Raw genomic sequence first — 21054 nt, 5'->3', positions numbered from 1 at the left:
GACGTAAATCTTGAGGGATAAATTTGCCACCGTTATTATTGTATCATTATGTGCCGTGTGAGAAGGGAAAGCTCAACAGCTACAGCAACAGTAACTAAGAGGGACGGAGCTTATCGAGCGGTCAGTTGTGGTCCACCTGCTCAGACAGCCATGCCTACTGTATTAGTTTGATTAGAAATGTCACAGGAAGAGACTGAAGTGGAAGAAGAAACATATTAGACATATTTCTTTATCTTCAAGTCCAAACACCACAGGGTATACTCAGAGAGCAGTACATCTGATTGCCACCAAATGTCTACCTTTAGTTGAACTGATGGTGTCTTAATCATGAGCAGGTTTGTAAATCACTGTGGGTGACAGTGTCCGCCAAATGCCTTACATTTAAATGTAAATGTAAATAGAAAAAGAAAGTGATGCAGTTCAGTAGCTACACAGACATGATGAGAGTCAGACTTTATGTTTCGGGACCATTTCCAAAGGCTGTCCCGTGGATATAAAGAGTAGACAGTGGACTAAGGTTATGAGTGCTGTAACTGTAAAATAGTTGACAGAGCGTATTAAAATGGTATGTATTGCCGAGAAAATGAGGATATAGAATGGCATGCAATTGATAGAGAATTCTGGAGATAATATAGTTACACTGATGACAGATTTAAAGGTTTTAAATTGAATATCCGCAATTCCCGTTGTCATTTATGGACTTTGAATTAGGTGGCAGAATTAACAGGTGATTTCTGTGACTGCAAAATGTCCTCAGGAGATTCGGAAGATCATAGGCAAAGATAAAAACAAGTCCCATCATGTTGCAACACACAAAATAAGTGTATATTGCTTGTGTGCATGAGTGCATCCGTGTGTTTGTGTGAGCAATATTTCCAGTCCAGTGGATTTTATCTCATCTCTGACATTCCTGTTCAGAGCTGCTCTCCTGCTGCTCCTTTGATCTCCTCTTCCCTTTCTGCTCTGGTCTCCTCCGACTCCCACTCATTCTGACCTCCGGGGACTGTCTTCCTGACTGCAGGCCTGAGGAACACTGCATGAAGCTGGGGATCCGAAGGTGGTGGGCAGGGCCTGTAGCCTGGGGGTCACAGGCCAGCAGGAGGGACTTTAGGGGCTTTAGTTGAAACAATGGCCCAAACTGTAGTCAGGGAGGTGGGAGAAGATGAGATGGGGACAGGGGTCAGAGGTTTTTTGCTTTGTTGACAATAAATGAGTGCTGCACTTCCTGAAGAGATGTGACAGATTGAGCATGGTTGCCGGATCTGTCTGATGGGATTTTGACAATAAAGTGTGCTGATATTCAAATGACAACGTTTGTCTCTTAACTTCCAGTCGCCATCGCAAGGTACTGTAAACACAAGCCAAAAGTCTCTGCCCTGATTGGTTCCAATAGCCCAGTATAAATGTATCAAAGTTGGGAAAACATGTGAGGAGGCCATATGGCCGACACCTGCAGCACTACCACCTCAGACATGGGAGTAAACAAACAATCTTTAGCTTGATGGTTCTGTCATCAAGAGCACTGACGCTTAACTTATGTTGCATACAATGGAAATACTCAAACAAAGTTCAAGTACCTCAAATTTGTACTTAAGATCAGTACTTGAGTAAATATACTTATACTTGTATAAGATACTTAGTTACATTTCATCACTGTATATACAATTAACAATTCACTGAGTATACAATTACATCAATCCCAGGAATGTGGACGTGCAGATCAATAATGCTGCAAATATATTACATTTTTTTTCAAATAGGCTAAATCAAGTTATATTGATGGAATGCATTGCATACATATTTAAACCAATACGTTTCTATTAACATAACACACATGAATGCTATTGTCAACACTAAATATGTCTACATTTGCAAAATCTCAGTTTACAATCATTTTTATTTGATATTCTTGAATTATTCCTCTTAGTGTCATAGTCTGAAGTGTAAAGGTGTAATAACTCTCCCTTTTGGAGAAGAAGGGTATTAATGTCACCTCCTGTTCTTGGAGTTCTAAAATGCTCAACACCAGTGTTCCTCAGGGAGGACTCCCCAGGACCTCCCTGAAATGCATTGCCACTGGGCTACGCTGGTCCTGGGAGCGAATACACAGTATACACACAGAAAAACACAAATGCTAGCACATTATGACTAGTCACCATGACTATTAACTATAATAACTGGACTTTCTGATCAAGAGAACTGATCTAATTAGTGCAGCAACGACTTCTAATAGCAGTGGATGATTGTAGGGCTGCTGTGGAAAGAAAGACTCTCACTTTCCTTCAGCTAGCAGTCCTCAACGCTAAACATGATAAAATTGGTCAAATACTTGCTAAAGCGCAAACGAAAGGTGATCAAAAGCAGCAATACTTCACAGACTGACACTATGAGTTGAAAAGTTAGAACGTCCGCCATGTCAGAGCAGGACATAACTGATTGATATCCAGTTTTTATCAAAGGCAATAGGAGTCAGCAAATATCAGCAAATCGGTTTATAACAGAAGGTTTTGTGAGTTTATCCTAGTGAGCTTGTGTGTGTGTTTGCATGCACAAGCAAAAGCTTTGGAGTCGGTGTGCATGATTGGCACACAATGCAGATGTGTGGGCAGCAGATGCCATCTGGAGAAAGCAGAGTGGGCTGGTAGAGGAAGGGAATGGGGGTGGTGGGGGGGGTGTTCCACTACTTCCCCCTTGGAAAAAAAGCTGATGGTTTGACAGGAAGATAAAGGAAACGATGGGAGTGTAATCAATCAAAAACACTGTGACACAAATTGAGGAAGACAAGAGACACAATCCGCCCACTCGCACCCTGTCCCGACCACCTTCACAGTCCGCCATTGTTGGTCTGCAAAACTTTTTTTTGCCATTGCTTGAAAAGATCAAAAGCAGCCCTCCAGGTGCCTCTCTGGCTTGTTAAGGTTGCCAGGCTTGTTGTCAGGGGAGAAAACAGGGGAAAGTGCCCTTCATCTGGGGATGTAGTATTGCACAATCAATGTTCAGTGGTTAATTAGCCAATTTTGGTGGTGCACCAGATGCTTTATCTGCTTCATTACGCTGGGTGAGATACTTCTGCAGGAGAGACCCCCAGAAAGGCACAGTATCCCATCCCCAGGAGACTCTCATAAACCCACACACACATCTCCATCTATTCCCAAATCAGTCTCATTCTTCTTGATCTAACATAATTTCTTTGAGCAATCCAAGATCCAGACTTTGTAGCTGCCCTCTCAGACTAGTTAGAGCCTCCATAAAAACACTATACTCTCTTTCTTTGAATGGCATCTGCAAGAATACACAAACAAAGCCACACTATGTCTGTAGAAGCATTTCAGACAATGGCAGGTCTATTTGCAGTGAGATCACCCCTATGAGAAAACTCCTAGATGCTTCTTTGTATGGGCAGAAACAAATATATAGTAGCCAAGTCTTGGAAGGTTGGTTTGACAGCTACAAAAGGCATGGGAACTACAGCACTTGGGATCTGCCAAACGTGGATACTAGAGGCTACAGACAATATTTCCACACAAAGACACATTCATGTTTGTCTTTGTATACAGTATATGTATGACTGTAATGAGATGAGAAGAAAAATGTTTTGACTTGCAACCATTTAGAAAGGAGCAGGAAGCAGTGCCCTATGGGACTATAAAGAAGATAATATTATAAAGGTGCTGGTTGTGATTGTGGAAAGTTATGTATTCACTGGCTGCAGTGTGTGGTGATGCAGAACGCCCTAACCTGCCCACACGATGACAATCTTCTCTGCTGATCATTAAAAGGTTGCCTGCCTGCCGCTACATCGGGCACATCTCATGGGAGCAATAGAAGACCTGTGTAGGAGGACATAAAAGAGTGAGAGCACCCTAGGCAAAACCCCAAACCTGGACACAGTTGGCTTTTTCTCAAACATGAACAATGCAGCCTTTGTTTGAAGAAAAAACTGCAGAAGATACATCAATTCTTGCACATTTACCTTTGTAGCACCACAACACCATGTTTGCTCTGTACCCTGTACTGATGGATGAATCCCTGTGCACATTTCATCATAATTACCCACACAGCCTTGGTAATATTAGAATAATGGCAACAATAATCCAATACAAGCTTGCCACTGATCACAAAACAGGCATTGTCAATATCACAAAGTGCAATACCATGTAATGGTAGGGAGGTCATGCTCATGCTTGTTCTTTAATCCAATTTTGGAGGCAGAACAGGCGTCACTATGTCCGCTAGGTGGCGACCTTGGTCTGATGCGGCTCACCTCGGACAGCGCTGCGCTTGACTGGAGCCAGACTACATGCAGGATCAGCAGCAGCACAGTGTGAGTGCTGAGGAACACTGAGGACAAAAACTGACGCATCGCATTTTACTTATATTAATATATAAATGAGGAGCAGTTTCTCGTTTTCATTTAAAGTTAAGGAAGCAGGGATTGAAGCAGACTTCAACTTCATTTCCTAAACAAACTCAATGCTATGTCTGAAATCAAGGCAGCGCTCACACACAGACACACTTATCATTCGTTTTAACTGTTGGCCAAAAGGACATTTCCCCCGCAGTTTATTCGTGTAATGTCAATCGGTGACTTACAGAGTCATAAGGACCTTGAAGGGGCCTTTGTACCTGCATGGCAAATGTCGTGGAGAAATGCCACCTCAGACTAATACTATCACCATCTCCTCGTATCTCTGCCCACTGGCAAATGAGAGAGTGAGTTGTTTGGGGTGTGCAGGGGGGGTGGTTAACGATTATTCTCCCCATAACACCCCCCCCCACAGTCCACTAAGTTTCCTGCACGGATTGACGGGGTCCGCGTCAGACCGCACAGAGTAGACCCGCCTCCTGGCTTTGGTGCGCTCGTTGCGTCTCTTTCCCCCTGTCCGCTTCAAACCCATATTCCACTGGGAGAGAGAGACACATAGAGAGAGAGAGAGAGAGAGAGAGAGAGAGAGAGAGAGAGAGAGAGAGAGAGAGAGAGAGAGAGAGAGAGAGAGAGAGAGAGAGAAGGACCTGGGAGAAGAGCAACGAAAGAAAAACAGGAGAGAAAAACGGAACAACGACACAAATGGCACTCATGGCAGGGATTTTGTTCACGGCCGTCTTTCTTGTTTTTGGGATTTCTACATTTGTTTCGCCTGCACGGATATACCCCCCAAATGAAGGTAAGGTTGTTGGGAGAAAATAACTGCCGCGGACTTCTGACTTCATCCGCGCTCCGTCTCCCTGTGTTTGCGCTGCGGAGCCCTTACTTCGTGGCCCCTATTTGCGAGTGCGTGAAGCCGCGATGAGTTTAATGGTGGGAAACACCGACGGTCACCTTTACGCAGCGACTTTTGCTGGGTTTTGTGAGAACGCAACTGGAATGAGGAGTTGCTGTCCAAATGCGCATCGGCTGTCTCCGCTCGGTCTTTGGTCGTGCCAGCTGCTGAAAGCCTGTGAGCAGGAACACTTGCAGCCCCGATACGTGCTGTTCTCTGTTAAAAGAGAAGGTCAAACCGCTCTCTGCTTAAAACGAAGTTTAATTTAGCGAAGCATCTCGTGAACCGACATGTCTTGTAGAACATAAACGAAGTAGACTATTAACGAGTCAGTGGGAGACTCGCAAAATCCGGCACACATCCGACCGGCCAGGCAGCTCCTTATTTATCCATTTCAGAATCGCTCACAGTGATTGCTCCTGCTGTAATAGTGGTGGAACGGTGGAAGGTGAACATGGCAATGACAAGAAAACCAATTATAAAAGTTGTGGTGCTCATCGGTTTATTATAACCTACACGTCGAATAGTTCCCAGCGATTAATAAGAGGTATTCGCTTATTCGGCTCTTACAGGTTTAGGTTTACTAAACATTGAAGTGCAAGAATTGAGCATGGTGTATCCGACACAAAACAAGAGCTCGGAAGGTTTCGGGGCTATTGCCTGCTCGGCGTTCCGGTGCGCAGTGTTTCAAAATGTATGGCCCAATACAGGTTATACCCTACTTTCCACTCCAAACACTAATAAATAATATAAGCCTACTTTGTTTTATTTTAAACCATCCCATCGGATCGAGTCTGTCCTGCAGAATTATGTTTCCATACCAGACCTGCTCGGCAGAGCAGATCTGTTTGACACAAGTCCACAGCGATGCATCACGGGCTCCGGAAAGTTAAATATGAAACAAAATGTTTAAAATTTAAAATTAAAAATGTATCAGGCACCCGGATGGCTCAGATGGTAGAGCCGGGCGCCCATATAGGGTTTACTCCTCGACGCAGCGGGCCTGGGTTCGGGTTCGACTCCGACCTGCGACCCTTTGCTGCATGTCGTTCCCCCTCTCTCTCTCCTTCCATGTCTTCATAATTATTATTTTTTTTTTAATTGATCAGTCTGTATTGTACCTAATAATTTACACCGTGAACTTATATAACGGGCTTATTTATTAATGTATACTGAGCAGCTGATTAAGAATTTTACTCACATCAAATAAATAGTTCTACTCTATGCCATTTAATTCAATCGAACATATTTTTTTTAAATGAATGCTTCACAGACATACTGTTGTACTTTTTCTCGAGAAAATGTCGCGCAAGAAAGACTGTCTGTTGGAGGCATTTTTTAATGCGTTTTGTTCTTCAACGACTAAGTTTATGCACACGGCTCCTTAATTGATTCCAATCATCAAACATGCTTCGGGCCGACGCTGCATGAGCAGAATTAAATATTATTACTTTAAAGACACTGGGGAAATACATTTGTCTTTTGTAGAAAAGCTTTATCTTAAAGAAAATCAATCAAAACGACATGCGGTAAGCACAGAAGGGACTTACGCATAACAAAACATTTACAAGACTCGTTGGTCTACAGTTTTTATTCTCTCTGTGTACTGACATTCATCATGAAAATATCACTTCGCTTCAACAGTTATTTCTATTCATTAAGCCTTTTTTAAATACCCATTTTCGTTCTTCAGACCTTAGTGGATTATGCTGATGCTGTATGGACGGACTGAGACTTTAAGATCACTTCTCCTATTCTTGTTTTCCAGTCACGTTATTGGACTCCAGATCTGTACAGGGGGAGCTGGGATGGGTCGCCAACCCGACAGAAGGAGGGGTAAGTACTGCAAAGAAGTGTCCCTTGTTAGGCGCATGGTCCCCTATTGAGCAAAAATGGAGAGATAATATCCATTATTGGCAGGAGCTCTGGAGTGGACCGCCAAACAGATACACAGCCCTCTTTGATAAGATTCAGTCCTGGTGAGCCCTTTATGGAAATATCATTGTTGATGATTTATTGTGCAGCTATCTGTGCTGTAGTGATATTAGGCTCAGGGTGAGATCAAGGCATCATTTTCAGTATCTTACACTAAAATATTGGTAAATTAGAATTTGCCATTTTGCCATGGGGTCCCCGGAATCCACTTTGAGAACTACCGGTCTATAGGCCCCCCCCCCCCCCCCCCCATCCCCTGCTCCCCTTTCTCCTCGCTTCCCTTCTCTCTAACCACTCTGTAATGGTCAGATGCAGGGGCCGATACTGCAGCGGGCGTCAGGTTTCCTGAATAGACGGTGGATTGAATCGGTCTTTGTGGGGAAACTTTATATCCCTTTCCACCATTGAGTCGAAGAGAGAGAGAGAGAGAGAGAGAGAGAGAGAGAGAGATGAACTTGGCAGCTGAGAGAGGGCCCTCTGGAATGGATGAATAAGGGGGAAAGTGCAGAGGGGTTTAGCTCTTGCCGCAGGATGACTGGATCTCACTATAGAGCAACGGGGAATAGGGTCGACCAAATGCGTGATCCCTCAGTCTAATTGGGATATCTACAGTGGCTCTGATAACTGATAAGAGAAAGAATAGGGGCCCCACAGTGGCCACGGCGTGCCAAGGGCATTAGATGGTTAAGGAAAGCTAAGGGTATACCATAACTTAACCAAGTCTCAATTTCATTATACAGAAATGGCCAAAAATGTATTTGATTGCCATATCTTTGAATATCAGTGATGACCTAATTGTTCACATTAAACAAATAACAATGTTTTTTGAGTCCGTAGTAACTCCTCCATTTGTTCTACTTAGAAATATGATAATGAGCACATGCTAGAATGTTTTATGAAAATGAATACACATTAGCAACAATCATGTTAACTAATGAATAGCCACCCACGGGAACAGAATTTCACCTACTGCAGCTGTTGCATGCTCTGCTCGCAAGCTTTTCTCAATAAACTTGCTGCGCTCAGATCCTCCCCTCAGCCAGTTTATCACAAACAAGTGATTGACAGGGTCCTGGCAGCCCCCGGCAAGCCTGCATTCACCCTCTCATTATGACCAATTGGCCTTATTCTCCCTCTTCCCTGCTATCAGGGAAAGGTGCGCCCTTATCTCAGTGCCGCTTAATTTCCACAACAAAAGGGGGCTAAAGGAAGAGAGCAGTGTGGAATGGAACAGCAGGAAATGATAGACATTTTCTCAAATCATACAGCCACAGCTATGTTTAGCATTATCCCACCCTCCTCCAGGGTAATAAGGCTTTAAACCAGATTGTTTATGATAAGGCGTCAAATCAAATCTGGCAGCATAACCCATATCTTCCATTGTTCCATTATGACTTTTTTTATAAATTTTTCAAAATGGTTGAAGCTACGGCAGCCAAAGGCCTGTCTGCTCTTGTTTACAGCCCAGCTCAGTCAAAGACTCTATTTAAAACACACGGTGAAAAACCAAAGGGAACACACCGCTTTGAGCCACTCAAGACATGCTCGTATTTGCTCAACAGTGATCTGTCAAGAGGGAAACTTTATCATAAATAAAACAAACATTCCCTCCTGGCAAAAAAAAGCTTGGATAACGTAATCCATGTGCCCCACGTCAGCGTCTCTCTCTATTCTATGAGTTCATACTAACAACATGGTGAACATGTGTGCCTCTGTCTCCTAGTCCCTATAATGTATGCTGATGTAAAGCAGGCGCACATTAGATCATTAGCATTGATTCCAGACCCTTAGTTTTTGAATTCACATAATCCCATTTTCCTTTTTTTCTGATAGCCTGAGTCATGCAGGTCTCTCAGTGTGTGTGTGTGTGTGTGTGTGTGAAGACAATTTTGTATACCACTCCACTTCAAGTTATTGAAGTGTAGGCATTACAAAGGCATATAACTAATAACAAATTTCCTTTCTCACAGTTGAGGGGAAGCCATGAATATTAATATCTGTATGATTCTATATTAGGACCTAACAAGTCTATTAGGTGCCATTCATAAAATATGCATTAAGTTTAGCCATCAATTAATTGCTCTGCTGAGACTCAAATATTGACTAATCTTTCTTGCATGCTCTTTTGCACAGTATCTCTCATTCTTGGCATAGACTGGCTCCAGTCATGTGTGTTACCTACATAGTCCATTTTAATTAGGAGAGCATTTAGTTTTTATATTTCTCTGATGTTCTTAATCTTTAACAATTCTGCCATGATAATGTTATAGCATTTTACTACTGTTTTTTAATTGTCTTAAACTATGGTTTGGAACTCATCATGAGTAATTAATTTGCAGATTGAAACTAAGAGTTTTAAGAACACCTTTGTAAAAATGTTATTGTTGTGTTCTCTCCCCAGTGGGAGGAAGTGAGCATTATGGATGAAAAGAACATTCCCATCCGGACGTATCAGGTGTGTAACGTCATGGAGCCAAACCAGAACAACTGGCTCCGCACTGACTGGATCCCCAGAGGCGGTGCCCAGCGTGTCTACATTGAGATCAAGTTCACCCTCCGGGACTGCAACAGCCTCCCGGGTGTCATGGGAACCTGCAAGGAAACCTTCAATCTTTACTACTACGAGTCCAACAATGACAAGGAGCGCTACATCCGCGAGAACCAGTTTGGGAAGATCGATACCATCGCTGCGGACGAGAGCTTCACTCAGGTGGACATCGGCGATCGCATCATGAAGCTGAACACAGAGGTCCGTGATGTGGGCGCCTTGACCCGGAAGGGCTTCTATTTGGCCTTCCAGGATGTTGGAGCGTGCATTGCGCTTGTGTCCGTCAGGGTCTTCTACAAGAAATGTCCTTTAGCAGTGCGTAACTTGGCCCAGTTTCCTGATACCATCACTGGAGCCGATACCTCCTCACTCGTGGAAGTTCGTGGATCATGCGTGGATAATTCAGAGGAGAAAGAGGTTCCAAAGATGTACTGCGGGGCGGATGGAGAGTGGCTGGTGCCCATCGGGAATTGCCTGTGTAACCCTGGATACGAGGACCGCAATGCAGAATGCCAAGGTAAAGAACTGACATTTGTCTTTTGTGTTTTGGGGCTGACTGTTTTTTCTCTCTATTCTTCCTTCTAACTCTGCCAGTCCCTACAGTATCCCACCTCTACAATTTCTCCCCATCCTCTTGCTCTGCCTCTTTGTCTTTATCCCCAGTGTTCGTTCTCTTTGTCCTTCCCTCACTTCACCCACCTTGCACTCTGTTGGATATTTTTGACTCCTCGCTCCCCCGCTCTCTACAGTCTTCTTTCCAGTGCCTGGTTGGGTGATAGAAACAATGATAATTAGAAATGGAGTAATTAGCAGACCCACTGGGAGGTGTTGTGCAATGGGATGCATCCCAGGAGAATTGGTGACACCGGGAAAGGAGAGTAGAGCTCCGACTGGTTCGCACTACCGCTGTGTCTTTCACCCCCACCTGTTCGTTCTTTTATTCCCAATGGAGCTCGAAGCTGGGAAAAAGAGATAGACAGATTTAGAGGGAGGGAAGTAGAGAGAAAGAGTTTATCATTCTGAGCAGGTTTGAGAAGAGTGAAAATAAACAGCAGTGAGATGGGGTTGAAATAGTGCTATTTGGTAGGGGGCGAATAGCCCTTCGTGGGGGATTATTGTAGTCTTAGCTTGCAGTGATCCTCTACCAGGTTGTTTGATGAGGTTTTAAGGTCAGTGTAGAGTACATCCTTTCAGATTAAAAAAAATAAATCAGAAGCATGATAGAGCTTTTAGCATGTTGCTGAATTCTGACCATGGCCTAGAAATGCCCATTTAACATTGCCAATAGAACTTTGAATTTAGCTCTTACGAGAAATGGCATTTTTGACTCTTCACTTATTTAACTTGCTTGTTTCATTGCACACAATAGATTGTAGTTCATGGTATACAGTGTACTGTGGTTAGCATCTAGTAGTATTCAGCAGCTGTTTTTTGGACCATATGCAGCATTTTGCCAAGCCGAGGTGCAGTTATCAGCTGGCCGGACAAAATATTGGTATACCCCACCCGCCACCCACCACCATTACACAAAAAAAGCAGCGAGTCACAGCAGTGAGGGGTCAAAGGCTGGGCATGGGTGATTAACAAGGGGACGGACCAATACACCTCTCCTAATTTATGAGGGAGCCTTTATCTTGGAGGACTAATTGCATGGCAAACAGGTCTGGTGATTTAGGAGTACTGTTGGCTGCTTGGGTGTGAAGGCTAAGGGGTACATGTGAGCAGAAGGGTTGAGGGAAGGAGACCAGAAAGTAGTTAGTTACAGGCCTTATGTAAATCTGCCTTGGATTTTCTTTCTATCATGCAATTTACTATAGTAAACTCTTGATTCAAATCAGAATGAGACCCTAATCTCATACTGTATATCATAACTTTCGTTTTCCTGCAACATTGAAATGGACTAATTATCTCTTCTCTTTAATTTCAGTTTAAATAAATAGCTGTTACTCTCTAAAGAATGCAATAAAGGATTTTGAAACTTTGATTTTATATGACTAATGCAGTCTTGTAGTGTCTGCCAGCCTCTGAGCTGGCAGTATTGCTTTTCAAGCCAATAAATCCATTTAGTTCACATATCATTGCATCTGCTTTAGTTTGTTTAAGTTTACAGTGCCAATACATCCACTCTTTTCACTTTAAGCTTCAATTACAGTGTTTGGTGTTTTAAGCCCCCAACGTCGTCTTCCAGGCAGCGCTGCCTGGAAGGTACTAGGGTTAGGCAATGGTTAGGGTTAGGGTTAGGTGCCTTGAAGTCGACGGTCGCAGCGCTGCCTTGAAGTCAACGTTGGGGGCTTAAAACACCGTCAAGCTTCAATTACACTGTTTGAAAAGGTTTTTTCTGGAAACTGGATAACATGCATTGGCTGAAGTGTCATTGTTGGTCAGATCCAGAGACTGAAGGGTTAAAAGGTGCTGGCCACTGTCAGTCTTCAAGTGCACTGATGAGCTGGTTAATATTCCCCAATGTGACAGGCTCTGTGGGAGAGAGGCTCCTCTCCTATATGACCATGTTGACCAAGGGACTTAGACAGGAGCTGGTTTTGGGGGAGGGAGGGTGGATATCGAGGTAGAGTCGTGGGGTAAGGTGCGTGTGTTGTTGTTTTTTTTTTCAGACATATTAAAAAGTTTAAACAAGTCTATGTAAGTATGTCACCCTTTGGTCACACTATATGGCTTGATTTGGTTTAAAACCTTTCTTTTTAAAGCTGTTCTATGGTGCACACAAGCCCAATTGTAAGGGTGTGTGTGAGTGTGAGTGTGTGTGTGTGTGTGTGTGTGTGTGTGTGTGTTCGCATACTTGTGTGTCTGTGCTTGTCTTGAGTACGTGCAGGGTTACAAGGGCACCTTGGCCCCTGGTTCCCAGCCCAGGATGAATGGGCTCTCCTCCATTATTGTTTGGGGCAGCAGCGGAGCCGACTGAGGCTGGCAATGTTTGGGGGGAAAAAGTGGTAGAGGGGGGGCTGATGGGGCACGTAGGAATTGTATTCTCCACCCCTGTCAAAGGTCAGGGGTCATCCCCTTCTGCATCCATCTTACTGCTGCGTCTGACAGGGTCGTGGATTTAGGATTGATTAAGACGTCAGGATTTTGACAGCTGTGGCAGTGTGTGTGTGTGTATGTGTGTCTGTTCTCGATGTGGGCCAAGGGCGGCCAGGGTGTAAACCAAGGGCCAAGCAGGGCACTGAGGGCCAAAGGGCCCCCTGATCTAAGGAGAGAGGACTCTGTCTGTTTGCATTTGGGATCTCTTTCCCTGTTAACCACCTCCCCCCCAACACACTCTGTTGATGAAGGGTGGGGGTCAGGGAGTCCCCTCGCTCCTCATCTGGTGAGGGGGTCCCTACTGTTAGAGGAGGGGGGGGTGTTGATCAGGTGGTGGGAGGGAGAGATTAGTGAGAACTACGTATGTCATTATGGGTAAATGATAATTACCGTAACTGTTTTTTTTTTGTCGAGTGAGCTTTGAAACTTTGAACGACGGTGTGCTCTGACAGCAGTTTTTCTTCTGCAGAGCAATGATGTGTGTTTTCAGGAAAATCAGCAAATCTCAAGTTGTGTGTCTGTTTCCAAAGTTATATTTGTTGGCTTGCGTGGTTGTTGAGGATATAGCTTGTTTAAGGCGTGAAGGTGACAGACACTTTTCACACTGACGAATGCAAGTTCACAGTTGAGCTGTTAACCGGCACCTTGCAACCTATCATCACTACCGGCAGTCAACACACACACACACACACACACACACACACACACACACACACACACACACACACACACACACACACACACACACACACACACACTCCTTAATGGTAGCTAACATTGTCTCAAAAACAGGAATTAGGTTAACACCTTCACATTTTTAATCACTTTTTAAATTCAAATGAATTGCTTATGGGCTTTTGCACATTTTATCTTTTTTCATTTTTGTTCTGCTCCTATTACTTTATTACAAAGACAAAATGCATCTCTTCTTTTCGATAAATCCTGCATTAAGGCAACACTGAGAAGTGCAAGATCTAAAATTGACTTACATTATCTTAAACTTCATTTTCACCACTTTGTGTGTTCCCCAAATTTGTTGCATTTGTTGTGCATATGTGTGTGTGTGTGTGTGTGTGTGTGTGTGTGTGTGTGTGTGTTTGTGTGTGTGTGTGTGTGTGTGTGTGTGTGTGTATATATATATATATGTGTGTGTGTGTGTGTGTGTGTGTGTGTGTGTGTGTGTGTGTGTGTGTATAAGGGCTTAGGGTCCCGGTTGCGATGTCAATGTGTGATCGGAGCATTTTCTCACCTGAGACCCCCCCACCATCCTCTCTATTCCCAGAAGTCTTTGCTGAGCTGGAAACTCTTATTCATATTGGATTAAGAGGTTTTAGAGATGAAGTTTCTCTCCTGTGCGTCACTCATTTTCTGTGTGTGTGTGTGTGTGTGTATCTGGGTCTTCCATTCTCTTTCTCTCCCTCTGTTGACAGTGTTGAATATGCGCTTGGGAGCATCATTCTAAATTCACCACATAATTCTATTTAGCCCGCTGGTCCCCGATGGCTTTAAATACACAGACTCGGTCCCTTACTCCTCCTCGCCCTCCTCCTCCTCCTTCTCCTCCCTCACTTCTGCATACACACAAATTAAGTGTTTGCATCTTCTTCTTGGCCGACTCGGTCGTTTGCTTGTTTTTTCTGTCCATGTCTTCTGTCTCTTCACACTTCCTGTTGCTTCTTTATGACTACATCTTTTTTCTCTTGTCATGTATCTCTTTCCCTCTATTTTCCCACTGTGTTTCTGTTAGCAATTTTCACCTGTCTTCACACTGTCTTTTATATCCTCCTCTCTTTATTTCTCCCTCCCTCTGCTCGTCCGTCGAGGTGGTTAGTGTTCCTCAGCCTGTCTCTGGTGGCAGCAGCAGGAAGTGGGCTGAATAATGAGATTACCTTCACTGTTGGGGAAGGAAGGCAGCTAGGAGCAGCACACAGAACATCATCACCTTTGTTCCCACAAACACACACGCACACTCATTCGCATGCACAAGTGTGTGAGTGTGAACACAAACCTGAATAATAAAAATCCAGACATATGCGTGGAAGGATGTCTTAGGTGACAGGAACCAATATTTGCATGAGTGCACCCCACATGTACAGCCGTGCACGCATGCTCACACTTATACAAACTAACCAGGCAATCCAGGCACACACTCATGTAAAAAAGGACATGTTAAGTAATAGACTCAAGTACACAGACACATTCATAAATATGTATAGCAGAGGCGCACACACACACACACACACACACACACACACACACACACACACACACACACACACACACACACTCAGAGCTGAGCAGAGCGTAGCAGAATAGAGGTGAATGCACTCATCACTCTCCCTGCCACCAGAGAGGTTCATTTTGTACTGCTGAATAGAGACAAGGAATCTATTACCAACGGAGAGCAGGAAAGAACAACAGATAGAAAGAGAACGAAAGGACTCAATGTCTCAAAATGTCTCATGAGCAATCCTCCGCCACCCTCTTTTCCTGCTGAAATAATAGCTTAAAGCATTTTTTTTAATATTCTGTTCCTGTTTAGCTCCTCAAATGATGAAGAAAGTGCTCTCAACACACACGAATCCTCCCTTGACCGAATGGAGGAGGGAGGTGTGCGTGTGTGTGTGTGTGTGTGTGTGTGTGTGTGTGTGTGGGGGGGGGGGGTAGTGGTAATTCAGCCATCATTAGCTGAGGTGCTGAAATGATTTTCCTGCTTGGGCTGCCATCCCGCCTCAGTGTTTGCTCCTTTCACAGTTCCTGACACTCATCACCCAATTCTCTTTCCCCTCGCGGGCAGGAAGCCACCGGTGATCGCGCATGACCCGGGGGCTGACGGCCACAGCGCTCCCACAGCGCCAGTGTGTAGGGATACGCTGTCACGAATATCCAAAAACAGTCATTTATCTCTTATTGAGTTTTAATGTTTTGCAACTTTTTATAAACTGCCAACTAAATGACCGAACTGTGAGTAGCGTGAGACCATTTCGCTGGTTGTATATGGAGTTAAATGGCAACAAATGTTATTTCAATTCTTGAAATAGATTGTGAATGATCTTAAATGAAATGTCTTAATTAAAGCTGGCTTTCATTTTTTTAAATGAGAATACAAATCCAGCTTCTACTGCCCCTTTTTACAAAACCACTTTTTAGTTTATATAGGTTATTGGAAAAATGACAAAATGAAACATACTCAAAGATGTCAGTATGCTTACAAAATGTATACATTTTTAGACTTTCCTCTTGATGGACCCTGTTGTGCAAGTGGAGTTATCCCGAATTAGTTGACTTTACTAGAAATTTGCGTCGAAACCCGTTGCCTTAAACCATTTCAGTTTTTACACATGGTGAAAGTTAACAGGTTAAGTTGTATTAACACAGAGCGGTAAGTTGATGCAGCAGACAAATCAAGTTTACATTAATAGTCATTACTAAAAATCATTAGTCAAATTTTTTTTTGGAGTTATGTTGTCTAAAACAAGCACGTTAAGATAAACAATGAAACACAACAAATATAAAACATTAGGCTACTTATCACTATTAAAGTAACAATTTGTAAATATAAAAATGTGTCATTTTCCTTTATGACAGTATGACTTCAAGAACAACATATTCAATACATTTGTTCCAAAAACACAGAAAGGACAACAACAATCACTAAACATTGAAGTTTTCCAATAAATTATTGTGGAAAGTTTAACTCAGGAGACAGAGTTATTAATTTCCAATCTGTGTACATTTTTTCTCGCTGCCTAGAGGCCATCAGTCCCCACCCGGGTCTCAGTCATTGTACAACAATAAATTTAGATAAACATGAACACTAAATCAACCATACAAAACTAAATGAACATACTGTATAGCTGTGGAAGTGTCAGTGTAAAATGTCCCTCTCCTCTCCTCTCCTCTCCTCTCCTCTCCTCTCCTCTCCTCTCCTCTCCTCTCCTCTCCTCTCCCCTCCTCTCCTCTCCTCTCCTCTCCTCTCTCATCTTTTTGAAATAGCATCCTCTCTTTGAAGCCTGCGATGGGAAGAGGGAGCGATTAAAGCAGTCAGCAAGCAAATTAGCATGTCAAAAGGCCCTGAATCAATACCCCAGCTCTCTACCAATACAACCCTGTAGTCCTTTCACCCCCCCCTACCCCCCCGCCCCCCCTTCCTTCTATCCATCCCTGACGTTCCCCCATTCTGCCGGCTGTTTCCCTTCTTCTCCCTCCTTTTTCTCCTTCACTCCTGCACACTCTCCCTCTTGCTCTCTTGCCCCTCTCTTTCTCTTCCGCTCACTTTAAATTTTTCTTCCCCCTCTTCCTAAAAAACTCCTTGTTTTCTCCCTCAGCTGACAGACCTGGAGAAGAGGCAGAGTTTGTAAAGAGAGATGGACGGATGTATAGGCAGAGAAAGAAAGGCAGAGGGAGAAGTGGACAGCGATCAAGTGGGCATGGGTGGACTGTTTCAGAGAGAGAGGATATGAAAGAGAAAGAGGGCCTCTGCCACCGTCTTTGTGCTGACAGAGAGGGAGAACAGACCTCTCTCGCCAAGAAGAGAGGAGGTGATGGAGATGAGGAGGCAGGGAGGGAGGTAGAGAGAGAAAAAGAGACAAAAAACATGGGGGGAAGTGAAGTGGAAAGAGATTTAGTTCCAGTCTGGCAACCATGCTTTTTCTACACTTCATCGGTCAGTTCACCATTGCACGGAAATCTCTTTGATCTTGGGCAATGTGTTACTGATCGCGAGGATTGTGTGTGTGTGTGGACAGACAGAGAGAGTGTGTTTGTGTGTGTGTGTGTGTGTGTGTAGACAGACAGGGCGTGTGTGAGTGTTTGTCTAAACCATTATCTGTCCTATATTTATTCTGTGCATCTGTCGTGACAGACATATCACATGCTGTATCATAAACTTCTATTAACGTTCCTATCGCGTTGCACGATCTGCGCCCAGAGACGAAGCAGCCCAGCAGCTCTACAGATGAACGGCCAACTCTCTCTCGGTATCCGACAATGGGAGATGGTGATTGCAAACACCTTGCAAATGTTTTATCTCTCCCATTCTCTCTCTCCTGCTGATTTCTATCTTAAGCTCTCTCTATCCTGCCAGGTCCATAGTAGGTGGTCTTCTCTTCTCTTTTCTCGTCATCCTTTTTCTCAGGGGGCACAGAGTTCAGTGTCCAAATCAAAGGGTGCTCCGTGGCAATCAGTTAGGGGTTATGACAAAAAAGCCTTGCAATAAAGGGCCACTATGTAATCTGATGTGCCCTGAGACTGGACACAGTGCCCATTTTAATGAGCTGAGATCCCCCTTTTCTAATCACGGTGGTGGAGGAAATGGCACACAGGCTCATTCTTCCTGGAAAAAAACACACACACACACACACACACACACACACACACACACACATTGAGAATGTGTGAATTGTATGCAGGAAGAAGATTGCAAATACAGGCAGGTTGTTGCAAAGACTCATAGTTTTGTGGACAACATCTGTCAGTTCAATAGAGTTGTGAAGTAGGAGGAGATATTTTGGGCATCCAGGGTTCTAGAAGAAACGTCCTGTTCATTACCTGCATGACAATGTTAGATGAGTTTGGAGCACGTCCGTGGATTAAATGGCCAAAAACCTCTCCATTTAGCATCCAGGCATGAGTTTGAAATATTCCCTTAAAAGACATCTTTGAAATGGGAATTTACAGTGGAAATGCTTGGCAACTCTATTTTTCATTTTACATAAACTCTAACATACATGTACCTATACTTGGTTTCAGAACTTTAAGATCAGGTAGCTGACCTCTTGCTGTGAAGACATGTGTATGCACACTGGCATGCAAACTACATATGTATCAAGCACACCATGGGGTTGCCTGGGAGGTGTAACCTCTCTGTGGGAGAGCTAAAATGTAATTTGGGCATGTGGAGGTCTCGCAGCACCAGGGATCTGAAGCTGCAGATCTAAAGCCAAAGGCGGAGGTGTGTCCATGCTCGGGCACGTCTCTGGGATTAGAAACCTTGATCTCCCCTTATCCGTGGTGAGCTGTCAAATACTGCTAGGAGAGGAAGAAAAAAAAAGAGAAGGGAGCAATCCCTTGAAGGCTCACACCACCGAGGAATGTGAGGGGATGAAGAAACAGGAGGAGAGACAAAACAGAAAGACAGATATGATAGAGATTGAGAGAAAAGAGAGTGATTGAAATGAAGAGAAGGCGTGTAGATATCCAAGTAGAGGGTGAATGTGTGTGACAGAGGAAATGTGTGTGTAGAGTAAAGCAGAGAGGAAGATGAATTGACTCCTGTCTAGTGGCCCTGATAAATGGCTGGAGATGTGAAAGGTGAAGTGGGGGGTTATGGGTACAGACGGTGATCGCTCTTTGAACAAGCCTAGCGTGGTACTGTTGCGACCTCTGGCAGCTGCGGTTGATGTTACCTTCAATATCATTACCTGTTTGTATTGTAGGGTTGTTCCACCTGAATTTGAACTGTTTACATCGGAACTACTTTCTACTGAAGATATAGTCCCTATGAATGAGCAATTTAAATGTCAAAAAGAGTGTCGGTGTAATGTCGACCCTTAGTGTGTAAAGATACATTATTGGCAGTGTTAAGCAAGAGAATAAAGGAAGTCAGAAACCTGTTTTTGGCAGCTCTGCAGGGCATCGTATGCTGCTTGAATCACTGACAAAGCTGCTGCCAAGTATGGAGCATCACCCTAAATGGTGAAGGAAACCATAAAGATAAGGAGAGATAACAGATAAGTCAGGAAGAGAGCAGTAGACATACTTGGAGTGAAAGAAGGCGAGGAGTCCAAGAAATACAAAACATAACCCAGAAACTCGACTCTGGTGGTGCCCACACACTTACTTCAAAGCTTGCTTTGCATTTGAATCTCTGTTCCCTCTAGTTGCCTCTTCCTATCATCGCTGTGCCTGTGTGTCTGTCCTCACATCAAAGCTAATGGCTAAAACGTTACACATTAGCAGAGTAACCCTGTCTAAGCAGCAGCCATTAACCCCAGGCTCCTGTTACACTCCCTGTAGCCCCCCTATGCAAGGCCAGGTTCAACTAGCCTGGGGTTAGGGAGGGCAAAGCATACACCCAACTGCAACATTTGTGGACACACATATATGCTACTAACTTTGGAATGCCATCCATACGAACGCCAATGAAAGCCATACCGTGCGAACAGAAGCTGACGCAGTTTCAAGTCGGAGGGGGTATCACTTCCACGACAGCAATGTCCTCAATTCTGTTTTGAGAGAGAGCGAGAGATCAAGAGAGAGGAGGGGAAAGTGGTCTGGAGAGAGTGAGGCCTGAGTGACACCAGGAGAGGTCAAAGGTTAAAGCAGTGACAGCCACAGTGGAGACCAGCAGACCGTAATTGGGCTGACATGAGCTGTTGAAAAGCTAGTGACCCAGGAAAGTTTTTATGTTCCCTGACTGAGCACACACACACATAAACAGTGCATATAGCTGCATGTATTCACACACACACACACACACACACACACACACACACACACACACACACACACACACACACACACACACACACACACACACACAGTGCATATAACTGCATGCATTCACACACAATGCAGAGACACGATGGTGTTGTGCAGTGTTCCTTGGTACACACACCCTCACGCACACAGACATGCACAATAGAAGGTGCTTTGAATCCCCAGACAGGCTGTCGACTGGGAGCTACAAGTAGATTACCTAAACAAACAACCTAAAAATACCTTCCTTTTCACCCGTAAGTCAACCCTTTCCAACCCCTCCTCATAACCCACTAAGCAACTTCTAAGAAACCGGCAAGGTTGATATTAAACTTGCCCCCGAGACTACAGACAACTAATAGTAATTAAAGTTTTTGTATGTGTGTTTCTACACACTTGAATGTTGACTGTGTGCACTGCAATTTGACGTGCCGTATCTCACTTGTATGTGAGTTCTGTTTGAAAGTGTTTTGCATTTATTATTTCATTGACTACAGGGATGTAGCAGATACACCAAAACTCACTTTGACCAGCAGGCATGCTCTCCAAACTGGTTGTTTGTCTTTTGAAAGTCCTCATCTGCAGGCAATGGTTTACCCATTTTATTTCCATTTTTCTGGATACCAGGCTATGTGATATGAAAGTAAAGTTTTAATTTCCCATAATGTGATATGGCTTTGTGGTAATGACATCATACAATCGTAGCCACCTGAGGTCACACACCTGTGGCAAGCCGGCCAGAAAGGGTAGAAACACTAAACGCGTTATAGAAACAGTAAAGGCGTTATAGAG

At 43.9% G+C, this 21054-nt stretch overlaps 1 protein-coding gene across 4 annotated transcripts in view; it reads left to right on the top strand.

Moving 5' to 3' along the window:
- The first annotated feature begins 4828 nt into the window (after window positions 1-4828).
- The window catches only part of epha4l (eph receptor A4, like), a 57183-nt gene continuing 40957 nt past the window's right edge, over window positions 4829-21054 (top strand). For 2 of the 4 annotated variants that reach the window (XM_031283601.2, XM_031283599.2), the window contains exons 1-3: window positions 4829-5165; window positions 7030-7097; window positions 9598-10261. In XM_031283601.2, coding sequence (XP_031139461.1) covers window positions 5069-5165; window positions 7030-7097; window positions 9598-10261 — 829 coding nt within the window. In that variant the 5' untranslated portion in view covers window positions 4829-5068. The remainder of the gene's footprint in view (window positions 5166-7029; window positions 7098-9597; window positions 10262-21054) is intronic. The other 2 variants (XM_031283600.2, XM_031283598.2) reach the window with 1 other exon arrangement.

The sequence above is a fragment of the Sander lucioperca genome, chromosome 5 (assembly GCF_008315115.2).
Source record: "Sander lucioperca isolate FBNREF2018 chromosome 5, SLUC_FBN_1.2, whole genome shotgun sequence".
Lineage (NCBI taxonomy): Eukaryota > Metazoa > Chordata > Actinopteri > Perciformes > Percidae > Sander > Sander lucioperca.
Note: the sequence above shows the minus strand (reverse complement) of the source record. Positions and strands in the feature narration are given on the sequence as shown.